Source organism: Lasioglossum baleicum, chromosome 2, assembly GCF_051020765.1.
Source record: "Lasioglossum baleicum chromosome 2, iyLasBale1, whole genome shotgun sequence".
In the NCBI taxonomy this organism is placed as follows: Eukaryota; Metazoa; Arthropoda; class Insecta; order Hymenoptera; family Halictidae; genus Lasioglossum; species Lasioglossum baleicum.
Window position 1 is genome coordinate 19,820,954 of NC_134930.1, and position 15,321 is coordinate 19,836,274.

At 39.4% G+C, this 15,321-nt stretch overlaps 1 protein-coding gene across 4 annotated transcripts in view; it reads right to left on the reverse strand.

Annotated features, from left to right (window-relative positions):
* LOC143217574 (uncharacterized) overlaps positions 1–15,321 on the reverse strand; it is a 285,200-nt gene that overhangs the window by 14,708 nt on the left and 255,171 nt on the right. For 2 of the 4 annotated variants that reach the window (XM_076442010.1, XM_076441988.1), the window contains 2 exons: positions 646–751; positions 145–364 (listed from right to left, as the gene is read on the reverse strand). In XM_076442010.1, coding sequence (XP_076298125.1) covers positions 145–364; positions 646–751 — 326 coding nt within the window. The remainder of the gene's footprint in view (positions 1–144; positions 365–645; positions 752–15,321) is intronic. The other 2 variants (XM_076441999.1, XM_076442021.1) reach the window with 1 other exon arrangement.

The following is a 15,321-nucleotide window of genomic DNA, read 5'->3' on the forward strand; positions in this document are numbered from 1 at the left end:
AGGGATTCTTGAAAGATCTTTCCCTAGACAACGATTAAATTGCTCGAGGCTGATACGCAAAAATGTGAAATCGGCGTAAATAAACGCACGTAACTACCGTCGCGCCGTAAGTGGCAATTAAAAGGAAAGTCTGGGAAAACTCACCTGTACGAGATATGATCGTGGAGGACTTTATTGTAGTTCCCATTTTCATCGTCGTATCCACTGTTTTGGGAAGCACCCTCCTCGCCGAGAATTTTGTGGGCCGGCAGGCCCAGGTACCAGATCTCCGAATATTTTTCAATTTCCGCGCGCTCGAATTCTGTGAGTCTCGAGCCGAAATACTTGATCGCCTCTTGCGGTGTCATTGGCAGTCTTCCAGCTGCTTTTCCGAAACAGAGGCAATTCCACACGATTAAAACAATTAATTTTGCTATTTTCTACCGTGAATATAACAAGTATGAACTCTGCGTGCCTTACAAGAAGTCCTGTGAAAGGAATATAGGGTTGAAGGGGTGGAAGGAGTACGCATTGTCGCACATGCGTGAACATTGGGACTACGGGACCGTCAAAGGTGGGGGTAGGCGTGGCTAGCAAGGGCCCACTTCGTCCGTGTGCCGTTCCACAGGACTTCTTGCGAAGCACAGCCAGTAGATTCTTACGTACAGTATATGTCATGTGTGGTTGTTGTTGTGGTGGTGGTGGTGGTTGTGTTATTGTTGTCCGACTTGTCCACTCGCGTAGGTTTGGGGCGAAAGAATGACACTAGCTTCTGCAACAAAGAATCGACGTAACATTCATTAGAGAGGGTCGCACAGAGAATAAATTATATCATTTAAACACGCGATAATTAGACAGCGAATTGCAACAAACTGCAGTGAAATGGAACTTTATTTTCTTTCCAAATATGTTTGATAGGCTGAAAATAATACAATAATATATTTTGAAATTTTTTTTCTCTGAAGCTTGTACTGTTTGAAATATGCACCAAATCATCGTTGTATTTAGCAAATTCAGATTAAAATGATATCCGAACAGACAGACAAAAAGAGAACAGTTACGATTACCATTTAAGATTTCTTTCGAAAGCTGCCTCCGACAGAATAATGGTCGCATTTCTAAAAGCCATCGACGAGACGCTCTTATCCGACGCAAACAAGTTTTTCCGCATACTTCCAATGCAGTGTTCTTATTGGAAGCGATTCTAAAAGCGATTCTAATTCTAGAAAATCATAAAATACGATTTTAACACTAGGTTTATATATAATATCCTTAATTTGCGATTATTAAGATTGTAAAGATACTTCTCCGAGGAAATATTCGCCAAATTTATTTCTTTGGGTATATACAGTAAGAAGCATAACTGATTCCGCACACTTTAAATCAGAATAACTGTTATGAATGGACCAAACGACTTCAATTTCTCTGTGAGGCTTTATTCTTTCTTCTGAGATAGCTTTATTCGTTTGATCCATTCATAAAAAAAGTTGTTCTCATTTAAAGTGTGTGAAATCAGTTATGCTCCTCACTGTATTATTGGAAAAATGGCCAAAAATTTGGACAAACATTCTTGTTATGTTTATGGAATAATGTGAAACAGTTACTTCTAGAAAAACGTCCTCCGTAAAACTACTGTTAAAAACTGTGGTGCCCGAGATGGTTCGGAACCCAACCTTAATAAACACAGTAGGTCCATGCGACGTGAAAACAAATAAGTTTTTCAAAGTGTTTTTCCACGTTCACCGCGTTCTTTATCTGCGCCGCACTACGGGCCAAACCGACGAAATCTGTGTCAAAATCAAAGAACTTTCGATAGAAATGAGATAGAGAGATGAAATTTCTTTTAAATGAAAGCTGAAACTCTGCAGAATATGGGATAATTATGGAGATGACAACGAGAGTCGCACCGGTGCGGTGATTACGTTCCCGTCGAAGCACGTGACCGTAATGGAACATTCGCGTATAAACCAGTAATTATTCGACGGAATGCTTTGAAGAACTGCGTGCCACGATTGTTATAATTTACCGGAGGCTTGTGGCGAGGTGCGTGGTCATCCGTTACGAGGCGGAGACGACCTCGTACCATTCGCAATGTCAAGTACGCTTGCAGCGGACATCGTTCGAGTGTAGCCACATGTTGACTTTCATCGAATTCACGAACCATACTGTATTTCGGACAAACATTTCGCACGCGCGTGGCAAAACAGCGAGGTTCAATTCTGCCGACCTTTCGCGAACTGGAATTTCTTAAAACATTACGAATACAGTGGCTGTACAATGTTTTCGTACACCTTGTAAAAACGAATAACTCCTTCAAAATTCGATCCTACAGCTTGAGCTTTTTTGAGACGGTAGAAAAGGGTCGGTTTACTAGCTAATTACCCAGGTTTCCAACCTGGGGACGTCAATCTTTTTTAATATAAAATTAACTTGTAATTTATTAGTTTAATCCTGTTTCTTTTCGACGAGGTCAAAGACAACTGAAAATTGATTACTTCAATCGCAGCACGCCACCGCTGAAGAAAAGCCAGAAGCTGCGCGGAAACATCTTGACCCACACTGTAGCGACACAACAACATTCGACGCGGTTTGGTCAACGTTCGCGGGACGACTGAACCGATTTCCGTATCGGATTTATTCGCGATTTATCAGCACGTTTACCAAAATTGTCCCTAAGAGGTCGTGGTCGGTTAGCTGGCTAAAAGATGCGATTTTCAAGAATCTTTTTCTCAGGAAATGCATGGAATTTTGTAATTAAAAATGACTCGTTTTAAAAGAGTACCTCCTAATGTTCTTATTTAAGCAGATCTTATCCCACCTCTGGCTGATCTTATCGAACGAAGCGGATTGCAAATGTTTCGGCAGTTTCAAAATTCTCAACCAACATCTAATAGAAATTAATTTCACTGAAACACACACACACAAACATCCACACTGTATAAAATAACTCGCAGATAACATCTCCAAAGAAAAGAACTCCGATTCCCATCGAGCTTGGAAGTCGTCGCGCAAATTCCTGCGACCACGATTCCAACGAACGCTTGGAAACGAAAGTAGACACTCGATCTTGAAGTTCGGACTTCTCGCTAATCGTGCACAGGGATTTGAACGCTTATTACTGTCCAGACACCGATAACCCTCGAACAGCCGCGGCTATATATAGTCTATCTGCCAAATTTGTTGTTGCAAACAAGCTTCGTCGCTCTGACGATTTCTTCGCGGAGCTGTAGAGGTTGAAAATCACGAAGCTGAGTTTCCAAGTATATTTTTCAGTAATTTTAAGACATGGGAACATATATTTAAAAAAAAAAATCGGACACGAACTTATGCAATCATCTGATACATACAGCAATTTTAAGAATTTCTGTTTATAACTCAGTTTTCTAAATTTGTTTGCGCAAAATGCGTGGGTGGTAAGACCGTACATAATCGAGGAAACAAATAAAGAAATATGCGTAGGTTCTAATGAAGACTGCAGCCGTTTTTCGATTAAAAAAAGGCGAGGGATTGGACGTCGCGAAAATGGAGCGAGATGTGTCTTTGAACTTGAACTGGGAAGACACAAGGGTGGGTTAGAGTTCGAACAGAGACTATTGTTCTTTGAGTTTACATTTTTAGATAACTCCAGCAGAATGGTAAAAGTTGTGGAAAAATAGTAGCGATGCCAGCGAAAATTTGAAAAGATTATCTGCATTCGGAGACATTTTACAGAAAACTAAAAACTGTAACAAATAGGAAATATGAGTCTAATGAAGACTGCAGCCGTTTCTCGAGAAAAAAGAGGCGAGGGATTGGACGAGAGCGATGCGAAAAACGACGGCGGCGGCGCCGCGTCGTAGAATCGTCGCGAAAGTGGGACGAGATGTGTCCAGAACGCCTGGATATTGACCCTGCAGCGCAGCGCGATGGCTCAACAAGTTTAACGACACCGGGAGAAACGGCCCCGGCAATTATGTCTCCTCTTTGAGGCATTAAAGCGTTTCGTTTGCGAAGCGTCGCCTTTCCGTATGGCCAAGGCCAGTCACCGGTCGCCGGTGCCGTTTTGAATGACAATCAGCAGCCCCCGACGTCTGTCGTCGTTGTCCTCTGGCAGAGTTACACGACCTATACGGGCTGCCATTAATTTCCCGCGCGTACTTTTCACCGCGAGCTGCAGCTTAGGCCAACGCTGAGGCCAGCCTAGGCCATTCGAACGACCAGTCGAACGGACTTCACCATTTGCCTCGCGTACGAGTTGTCGATCGTTTCGACGAACTTACGGTCTCGTAAAACGCGATCGATCGGGGGAAAAGAAATAAGAAGCATCCTGGGAACTCGGCGAAATTAATTCCTCGCAGTTGGGCTTCGTGCGAACGAGCCTTGATCACGCGGAAACGATTCGTTCCGTCTTTCTCTATTTTTTTCCCTTTTTTATTTAACACTAAACCTACCACTGCCGACCAAATGACCGGTTCTAGATTTTTCATTTTATAATTAGTGAGATAATGAAATCGCTTACGTGAAAATTGATTCGATAAATTTCTTTATCCAAGCGTGTATTGTTTAATAAAAATTGCACGAGATCTAAATGAACAGAGTCTTGTCATTTTTATTTAAAGCTGAAACATTTTAATCGCTTAGGTGCTCGGTAGGTTTAGCGTTAAGCATTTCTAATCTCAACTGAGATCTATTTCTGCTGCGCTAACAATAAGTACAATAAAGTACAGTATTAAACTCGTAGCTTACAGTTTTTCGAGAAATTAAAAATTAGTAAACAAGCTTTAAGGTTGGGTCGGACTAATATTTCCAAACCTGACGGTAATGGAAGCTTAATTTTACGCAGTTGATGAATTAATGTAGCAGTAGATGATTTTTATGGGAAATAAAAATTGCCCGTTCCCCGACCGCCATAGTAACGCGCGGTGCGGCGACCCTCTAATAGAAATTTATGTCAACATTGGTCCGGCGGTAATCGTCGTTGACCCGAATCAATTGCAGCTGAATAGTTTCGAGCGGCGTCACGACGCCTAACAACGAACAATCGTCCCCTTGGAAGCTTATTCTCCGGTGCACCGATGCACCGATACGAAACGATGTCTACGATGCGGCGCGACGATAATTTCTACGTGGCGATCGGCGTTGCGTGATCGTCGAATACGCTCGATCGCATGATCCTGTGATTACACGTTGCTGCAACGAATTGCTTTACAAGCTACAAACTGTTTATGGGATTCGATCGCACGAGAAAGAGGGAGATAGAGAGTAAGGAGGAGAGGAGAGGAACCTTGTTCGACGCTGTGATTCACTCGCGAACGCCATTTTCTTCGTGGAAATTCTTGGAAACTATTTAAACGTTTCGATGCACTCGCCCGTTGCAGTCTCTATCATTGGATTTATTTTACTGCGAAGATGAACAAGTGTGCTGAGACGCACTTCGGGACGCGAGGATGGTTATTATGGTCCCCCGTCGTCGTTTTACAAACAAGTCGCTTCCTGTAAGATATTGAAAGCGTTCACATCACTCGCGACAATCTTTCAAGGGAATATGAACAAAGGAGAACACGATTTTTTTATTTTTTAGGCAAGTAAACCGTCTTTTTTTACACTGAACCCAAAATGTTTTACAATATGTGCTTGGAGAAAGAAATTTGTCGAATCAATTTCCATGCGAGCAACTTCATCATTTCAATAATTATTGTAAGATGAAAAATATGAAACCGGCAGTGCTGGGTTTAGTTTTCAAATCTTTCCAACGAAAGCTTCGTGGAAAATATTTTTACAACGATCTCGTTCCTTTGGGACAGTGGTCGGCAAACTGATTAGTTAAAAGAGCCAAATATCAACGATTTAGATTTCTTTTCAAAGCCAATTTCAATACAAGAACACTGTTTTTAGAAATAGGTTAAAACTCATACTTTATAATAATCTTATATTTATTCTGTTCGCTACCACCGTTATTATTATTTTGAAAGATACTTTTTACCCGAGTAAAAATCCCTTAATTTTCAGTTTCATTAAATAAATATGAAATTCTGCATATAAATTTTTCAATTTATAAAAATCCCGAGACTATTCAAAATGAAACCTTAATATTATATCCCATGATATTAAGCTTTTATTACTATTTCAATTTTAATTCTATATAATTATTTAATATTAAATATACATACTATAAATTTCTATAAATAATATTACCCCCCTCAAATAATATTAAATAATAATTTAATAATATTTCTAAATTCTATATATAAAAAATTCCTATAAATAATATTATCCCCTCAAATAATATTAGATACATAAATTTTCATATTAATTTAATGATACTTCTAAATTCTATATAAATATGTGACATCCATAATCTGACAGTTCACTTTAAAGCAGTAAAATGAATTTTATGCGCTTCGTTGTTTTAAAGTTATAGTAGAATGCATACTTTTCAGAGAACCTGCGACTTTCTTCTGCTAAACTGTTTTAATCATTCAAAATTGGGTACGTTGCATTTAATAAAACTTTCGAACAGGGAAGGTAAGCAACGAAACAAAAATGCTGACAGCGAACGTGTTATTGCTAATAAATAGACTGCGGATCTTTATGCAAAATAAGAAACGTTTGCATTGATTGCAAGAGACACAGGAGAGCACAGGTCTTTAAATCGTATTGTAGGACAGAGAGGTTCTAATGATAGCAGCTGCGAAGGAAATGATAGAACAAGGGGTTGATGGAGCGCGTGCCAGCTGATTCTAAGCGAGCGCATATCCCGGAGGCATTACAATATTTACAGTTTCTCGAGGCGTCTATTTAAATGTGGTCGCAAGGCCCGCGAGGAGCACCCAGGGCAGATGTCTCAAATATTTTCGGACGTTTTACGTTGTGGCTCGAGGCGACTGTTGCTCGGAACACGAGGAAGAAGGACGCGATCTTTCGGCGACGAGATCGCGCGTGAGAAAACGTGCAACAAGCTTGCGGCCGAGCTTTCGAGTTTAACAAAACACGCGCCGACTCTCGATCGACCCCCTCGAGCGTAATGAAAAATTATTATCGTCCAGGTATCGCATGACTCGCGCCGCATCGGCATAAATAAAAAGCGGCAGAGTGGAATAACCGCGACGGTGAGTAGCCTCTTACCCCCGGCGAGAGAGAGAGAAAGATCGTATATAAATTGTAATCGTGTGCGCCGAGAGAGAAAGATTTCCTTCCTCCTTCCTTTTTCTTTCTTCTTCGAGCTGTCTCGTTCGCGCTGCGATTCTCGCCGGACTTCTGCCAGACGACACGGTGCTAACGGCTCCAAAGCATAAATAAAACGCGGGATTCATGGCGGGCCAAGATTCACGCAACGCCCGATACGGCAAGCCAAAATCCGAGTTCGACCCTCGATGTCTCGATACGATCCCTCGAGCAGTCCCTTGTTCTTCGGCACCGCTTTAAATAATTCCGCGCGGGGGTTACACGCGCCATCAGCTTCTACCGGCTTCCAATTGGTCAGAAATCGAATGCATGGTTCGCGAAAATTCTTTAAAATCGTCCGCATTCGGAGACATTTTATAGAAAACTTTAAAGGAAACAAACTGCCCAGAATTTTTCTTTTTTACTCTGTTCTTTCTTACATTTCTCTTGTTGGAGATTAGTTCAGGAAAGAAAAATTACGTTTTGAGATGAAAACACTGCAAATTCAAGTAGGAAGATATTTATGTAATAATTATTTTATTATTACATAATAGAAGTATTTCTCTCACAAATGCATAAAATCCGCAGTCGAGTGATAAGTGAACTTGAACTGAAAAGTCAGGGGTGATTCAAAATAGAGACAATTTTTCTACGAGTTTATATTTTTAGAAGTTGTGAGAACAGGTAGCGATGTCAGCAAAATTTTTTAAAAATCATCTGCATTCAGAAACATTTTATATAGAAAACTTTGAAAATTGACAAACTGTTCAGAATTTTTCTTCCTGACTCTATTCTTTCTACATTTCTCCTGTTGAAGATTAGTCCACAAAAGACTACAAGTTAAAAAGAGTACAATCATTATTTTAGTATAATTATTTCTCTCACATATGCATAAAATCCGCAGTCGAGTGATAAAGTGAACTTGAACTGGAAAGAGGGTGGTTCAAATAAGTTCATGCATCTATTTTCATCTGACCAAAGCAAAACGGCAAAAGTTGTGAGAAGGGTAGCCCGGCCAGCGAAAAATGATCACGATCGACTTAACTTCCGCCAGTTTTCCGGAAGGGATTAAAAACGGTTGACCCCTCGTTAGAGTCACATTCAGATTCTATAGAAAGAACAGCATATAACAGTTCACGGTACGTGGAGAGGAGTATAGATTCGCGCGGTAAAGTCATAAATCACAATAAATGCGACATCCTCGATTCTATAAAGTACACAAGGATACGTCGTCGATTCGTTATACCGTGACACGATGGCTGAACGACCAATATTTTCCTCGACGTTTTCCGTAGGGGACACAGAGTCGATCCTCGATCCCCGAACAAATACACCTGGCTTGGGAATAGAAGAGGTAGCATAGAGGAAGAAAGGACACGCTCCGTAGAAACGGATTTTTCTCAAGGACGACAGAACGTTCCAACTCGGCGACGACGGTGTTTCGATCTTCGAGAGATACGTACCTACATACAATAATTCCCTACGTCCGAGTTATGCATGCGGTTTACCTTGTGACATCTCCTGGCTGCTGCGGCCACGCGCCTTTCTAATGCGATACCTCGAGATCTCGACGCACCGTTTCGTTCTATTATTCACCGGGTGTCCGAAACGTTACTGCAAACTCATTTTTGCGACATTTTATGCCCAGTCTGTTTTCCAGTTTGTGCGAACCAAAAGGTACCTGATTATGCTTGTCTGACTTCTACAATTGGAACGAATTATGAAATTCATTTCGAATAAATTACGTACAAAGTATTTCTTACATCATCTCAGAACGAGACAGAATAAAAGTTTTCCACCTGGAGTGTAACAAGCTGGAGCGAAATAAAAATTGATTTTATTTCGTGATATATTTAATAGGTTGGATACAATATGTGTTTTCTAATTCTTCTCTAATATTTTTACTGTTTAAAGCTGCACTGTGGTCAGAAATGCAGAAATCCACTGTCTATTTATAACGAGTGAAATAAGAATTGGTTTTCTTTCGTAATATTGGAAGAAATATTGCAAGAAACTAATTTCGGTATTATAAGGTGAAACAAAGCCCAATCCTTTTATCCAAGCAATAAACTTTAATGAATATTTTCCATTTTGTTCGATGATCGTTTGCCAAAATGAATGAATAAGAAAATTTTATTGATTAACAAAATTGGGTTTTATATATACTTCACCTTAAAATACTAGAATTACTTTCTTGCTAACTCAATAAGTTGAAAACAATATAACAGTGGTTTTAAATTCGTCTAATATTTCCACCGTTTCCAATTGCACCTATTCAATTTTTGTCATAAATGCATTAAATCCGTTGTCTACTTTATAAATGCATCAAATCCGCTGTCTGCTTGTAACTGATCAATGGCCACTCATCTCGAGTAATTCGCCGATTCCATTTTACCGTGTTCCGGCGATCAAGCGGAAAACCGCGCGGCGGTGCATACGGTGCACGCGGTGCACGCGTGAACCCCGCATATTCACGTGGGTCTGGAGACACTCGTGGGCGTGCAAGGTATCTCGGAAGCGCATTAGAAACGTCACTGTCCCGGGAACAGGAGCTCGTTAACCTGCGTACCGCACACTTGCGGCCAGCTGGGACACCGCGAAGTAATTAGAAAAGTAACGTCGTTACCGGCGCAACGGCGTCAGCCATTTTATGGGACGGGCGTGGGCTGAGGAACTTTCGAGGTTGTAATGGACCGATACCACGTTAGGGAAGTATTATACTATCGAGTCTCTCGAACGTTTTCCTTCGTTAGGGCGGTGTAAATCAAATTGGGAACTACGAGGAAGCAAATGTTCTTGCGAACGTCTCTCTTCGATGGAGCATTCATGAAAACGGCAATCATAATCTATTATGTCGGTAAAATGGACAGGGAAAGAAATTCTGTGGTCGTTCAAATTCAAATTTAACTTTCAATCACTATATTTAAATCTAAATATCAAATTCAACTTTCAATCACTATATTTAAATCTTAAATCAAATTCAACTTTCAATCATTATATTTATAACTATGTAAGTGTTATCAGTGGACTGCGGATTTTATGCATTTATGACAAAACTGAGTAGGGGTAATTTAAAATAGGACAACTTAAACAACATACTATTATATTATTTTTTTCAACCTACTGAACATAACAGGGAAGAAAATAAATTTCTATTTCACTTCAGTTTGCTGCAATTCAGGTAAGACATTTTTATTTTGCATAAAGATCCGCAGTCTAGTTATCAGATATTTCACATCACATTATTTTAAACTAAATTAATTCAATGTAACTCTTACGATATCGTCAAGAATGAACCGTTAGACAGTGCTTGTTATTTCAACATTTATGTAATTCTATTTGTAATCTATTTTATAAATAGACTGCGGATCCTTATGCAAAATAAAAATTGCCTGCATCGATTGCAAGAAACAGAAACCGAATTGAATGTTATTTCTTCCCTTAATGATTCTAATAGAGGAGAAATCGTATATTGACATCTTCGATTTTTTAAATTCTCCAACAATTTCGAACATTATCTCTATTCAAGTTTGCAATATAAATGCATGAAGGTCCGCAGTCTAATAATTTTCATTAATCAAGACTAATAAAACTCTAAATGGAAATGTCATAATATAAATCATAATATAAAAATATTTTTAAATTTATTCATTAATTAATCCTTTCAGAACTCTTTCATGATTATGGCCACATAAAATAATCATTCACGCGTTTCTTATTCATTAACCGCGATAATCGGGATCGGCAATTACGAGAAAACATTGACAACGGAAGTCCTATATGTAAATACGAGTCTGCATGTATAATAAACATTTTATTCTGCTACAGTATAAAGACGTCCGGGCTCTCGTGCAAACGTCCTCCACTGCGAATTGATTAGCGTCGATTGTTAACGTTCCCATGCTCCGAGGCTGAAGATCTTCGCGCAGTTGCCGTTCCAGTTAATTGCGAACAGTTACAAACGGCACTGTTACGTAATTGTTACACGGCCAGCGAACTATGAGCAACGTAATTTTAATTCGCGAACCGGCTCAGCGAGAATACTAAATTAAGTCGAGGGAACGACCATAAACGCGTCTCTATTAATGAGAGAAAAAAAAAGAATCCTGTCTCATCGTGGACCGAGGAATTTTGAGAGGATATTTCAGTTTCAGACGAGGAGATTGTTCGGGGAATTAAGGACAATACTCATGAGCCGCGCGAGCAGACGAGCGACGATAAAAATTTCACGCGTACTCGCTCGTCGCCCGGGTTCCCTCGTTTCGTTCGTTTGTTTAAAAAATTTAGCCAGTTTCCGTCGCGCCTACCGCTCGTCCTGCACATTGCCTACATACTTATCTGCGCGAGATGTCGTTGCATAAATAGGATGTATTAGTCGTTCGGAAAGTAATTTCGTTTCTCGTGTAGAGATCTTTATGCAGAATAAAAATTGTCGATTGCGAGGAATAGAAACTACATCGAATCTTCTTTCTCCCCTTAATGATTTTATTAATTTTTGACATTCTCCAACGATTTTGTATTTCATTCACTCAATTTAGCTATAGATCCATAAAGATCCGCAGTCTGGTTATTACCTAACCTTATTTTTCATTTTCATCTTACATTTCCTGCTTTGTAGTGCTTCCTAACCATCAAAGTACTTTTTTGTCGTCGCATGAAATATGCAAAATCGAAGCACGCGTTTCCATCACCTTTTGCTTTTTTATTACCGCAGGGGTAAAAATGCAGTTCGCGACGGAAAAATACGTGCGCTGTTTAAGGAGAGGATGTGCCATCGGGTTACCATCATTTTTCGTCATTTCAAATGAAATACAGAAATTCTACGAGCATGGGACCTTTAAGTTCAAGTTGAAGTTGAAAAATCGCGGAACAAATCAGACAACTAAATGTCGTAAAACTTATTCTGAATGGTAAAAAATTGCCTTTCATAAACAAAGGAGAGATGGGAAACAATTATTATTAATGAGTCGCAACTTCCTAACCTTCGAAGACCATTCGAACGATCAAATAGAAAATGTCTTTGTCTCGAAATAAATCGCAACAAAATGTCATAAAAGTTATACTAAATGGTAAAAAATTGTCTTTCATTTTCCCTCGAGAAAACATAAACAAAGGAGAGATGGGAAACAATTATTATTAATGTGTCGCAACTTCCTAACCTTCGAAGACCATTCGAACGATCAAATAGTGAATGTTTTTATCTCGAAATAAATAGTGATTTAAATTCGGTTTCCTGAAAATGCATTTCAGAGCGCACGAAATATTCCTTATTCGAAATACGCGGCAGCATCTGCGAGCGACGATATTAAATTTAAACCTGAACGCGTCGTTGGGTTGCCATGAAAATAAAGTTGCAAATAGGCCACGAAAGGGATGTACCTTGTCAGTCGGACGCCAACCAGAAAATTATATGAACAGAGAGAGAGATACGGGTATCGTATAGCGGTAGCGTCGGCTCTAGTTTGGCCGTGTGTCAATGCAAGTTTAATTAATTGGTTAAAGGTGTTACAACTCGTCGGCCGACCGAGGACAGTCGTAAAATTGGACGCGCCTCGAGATCTCGGTCCCAGTGTCCTTCCTTGAACTTTGCTCGACTATAATCCCCAGCATACAATTAGAACAAACGGGTTTCGACGAAACCGCCAGACAACTTTCCGATAAAAAGCTACCAAGATTTTCACCACAAATTTTTACTGTATCGTACGGTGTGCGTAAAATTCACGATCTGGAAAAAGACAAGTGATCCGCATGCAGTAAATGCACTGGCTAGCATTTTATGATCATCTTGATGGATCGTTAAATCGTACCATCGAGATTTCTACGATTTCACATTACGTTAATGTTCAGGAAACCATCAAAGAAAACACTTTCATATTCTGCGTTTCTTTATCGTTCCTGCTTCCTCCGATTTCACGATTCAGATGTATATTCTTCTCCTCGGCTGAACGAATAACAGACCTTCCGCGAGTGCCGAGTAATTTATAATTTTAGACAGAGCGCGGGCCTTTCGGCAAAATAAAAATTGTCTACGTGAAGCGCAACAAATGCGAAATAGACATTAATTTGTTTTTCTAATATGTTTAACAGGTTTAAAATAATATAGCAGTATCTCTTTTAACACTAAACCTACCACTGCCGGTCAAATAACCGGTTTTATATTTTTCATTTCATAATTGTTGAAATTATGAAGTTGCTTGCGTGGAAATTGATTCGTTAAAATTCTGCATCCAAGCACATACTGTTGTAAAAATTGCAGAAAATCCAGATAAATAGAGCCTTGTCATTTTTGCAAACTAAAACATGTTAATCCCTTTTAGTACTCGGTAGGTTTAGCATTAATGTCTTCACTATTTTAAATTACACCTATTTATTTTTGTAATAAATCGATCAAATCCGCTGTCTATCAGTCTCGCTTTAAATGAAACCATTTCAGGATAAGGATCACTAAAATAATTGTACAGTTTATAATAAAGAAGATTTTATCATTCCTATTCGTCAAAATGGTTTGCAAAGAAGCATAATTGGTTTAAGCACCGTCGGGATCGATCGGAGATGCTTTTCCGGAGAAGGAGGAAAATTCCGGAACGCTTTTTCGCGTATCGATGCACAGATACGCGCGTTGCAGAATCGATGCGCCAGCCAAACGAGATCTCTTGCTATCATTGACCCAGTTGTTAAACCTACGAAAGCAACGGAGAACGTGTGCAGTATCGATATGTTCGCCCACGGTTCGGCTCTCGCAACAATCGAAAGTTATGGGTCGCGTTTGCGTTCCCTCGGGGCGCATCCCGACCGGAAATCGACTCGCCTTTACGTAACGACAGCAACAGTCGCGGGTATTATATCCGACAATCCTGTCGTTTCCTCCTACGATCGAGGAGAAGGTGTTTCGCGTCGACACGCGAAATTGGATTGCGCGGAAATCAGCTAGTAACGCTGGCACGCCTCCGAGTAACATATTTTTGCAAACAAGCTATTGTCGATTTTCGGTGATGGTAAAAATCGTGCGATCTTTAAAACCTTTTCTATAATCAATGCTCAACCTTTGAAGGAAATTTTATACTTCAACGTAGCACATGAAGCTACAAGTAAATTTATTATATAATTTAAAAGAAGGAATTAGAATTATAATATAAATTAGTAATGTACTTTTCTACAGCAAATCTTCTAGTTACCCAGCAATCACAAAATCGATGAAGCGTCACTAAATATTGCTGTAACAATATTCAAAATATTGTTTACATTGTTAAATATATCCGTATCTGATCAATTACTAAACATTTAGGTATTGTACGAGGTATTATACCAATTTGAAATATCTCGGAACAAGAAATGTACGACTTAACTGGTAAAAATTTATTATACCAAAAAATCATACTCAATGAAAATATTCTAGGTAGGAAGAAATGTTTAATTATCGAGTTGAAATATCTCCGAGTGCAAAGGGTTAAAGTTCTGTCGTATTTGAATATTTGAAATAAGCAGGTACATAATTTTGCTTGTGAATCAAAAACAACTGGAAGATGTATAAAATTATCGGAAATATGGCAACAAGTTGTTACAAATAGTGGAAACTGCATCATTGAATAATATTAAACATATATTTGTATAAATTCATTCAAATGTTTTCTCTAAAACGACAGAACTTTCCTTCCACCCTAATAATTCTTTTTTCGTGTTAGAAGTGTATTAGGTTGGTGAACGACGTGCGAGAAAACTTCCGAAACTTGCAACACGTTGAAAAGCACAATGGTCACTCGTAGCAGAGTCAGCTTTTATAATGAACAACTGGCTCAGCTAGTTAAAGAACGGTGAGTGTAAAAATGGAGACCGCACGAAGTACAATGAATGACGTCTACGTAAAAACAGTTCAATGTCGTCGTTAAAAATTGAAGATCATACGGGTAGCAAGACGCAATTGCACGAGAGCGCGGCTTTTTATTACGGCTAGATGGAGTGATAAGAACCCAGGAGAACACGGAATCATGGCAGAAACGTAAGGCCGTCATTAGTGGATGTCGCCAAAACAACTAGTTTTACGGAATCGTTTTGCAACGGATATGTTGTGCGCCTGGGGAAAAGATTTCTTGCTCAGTTGGGAAATGAGACAAAAGTACCACTGTAGCGGAGAAGAAAAAAAAAATAGACACGATGGAAGAGAGCGATACGTGGACGGGAGAGAAAGGTGGAAAAGATAAA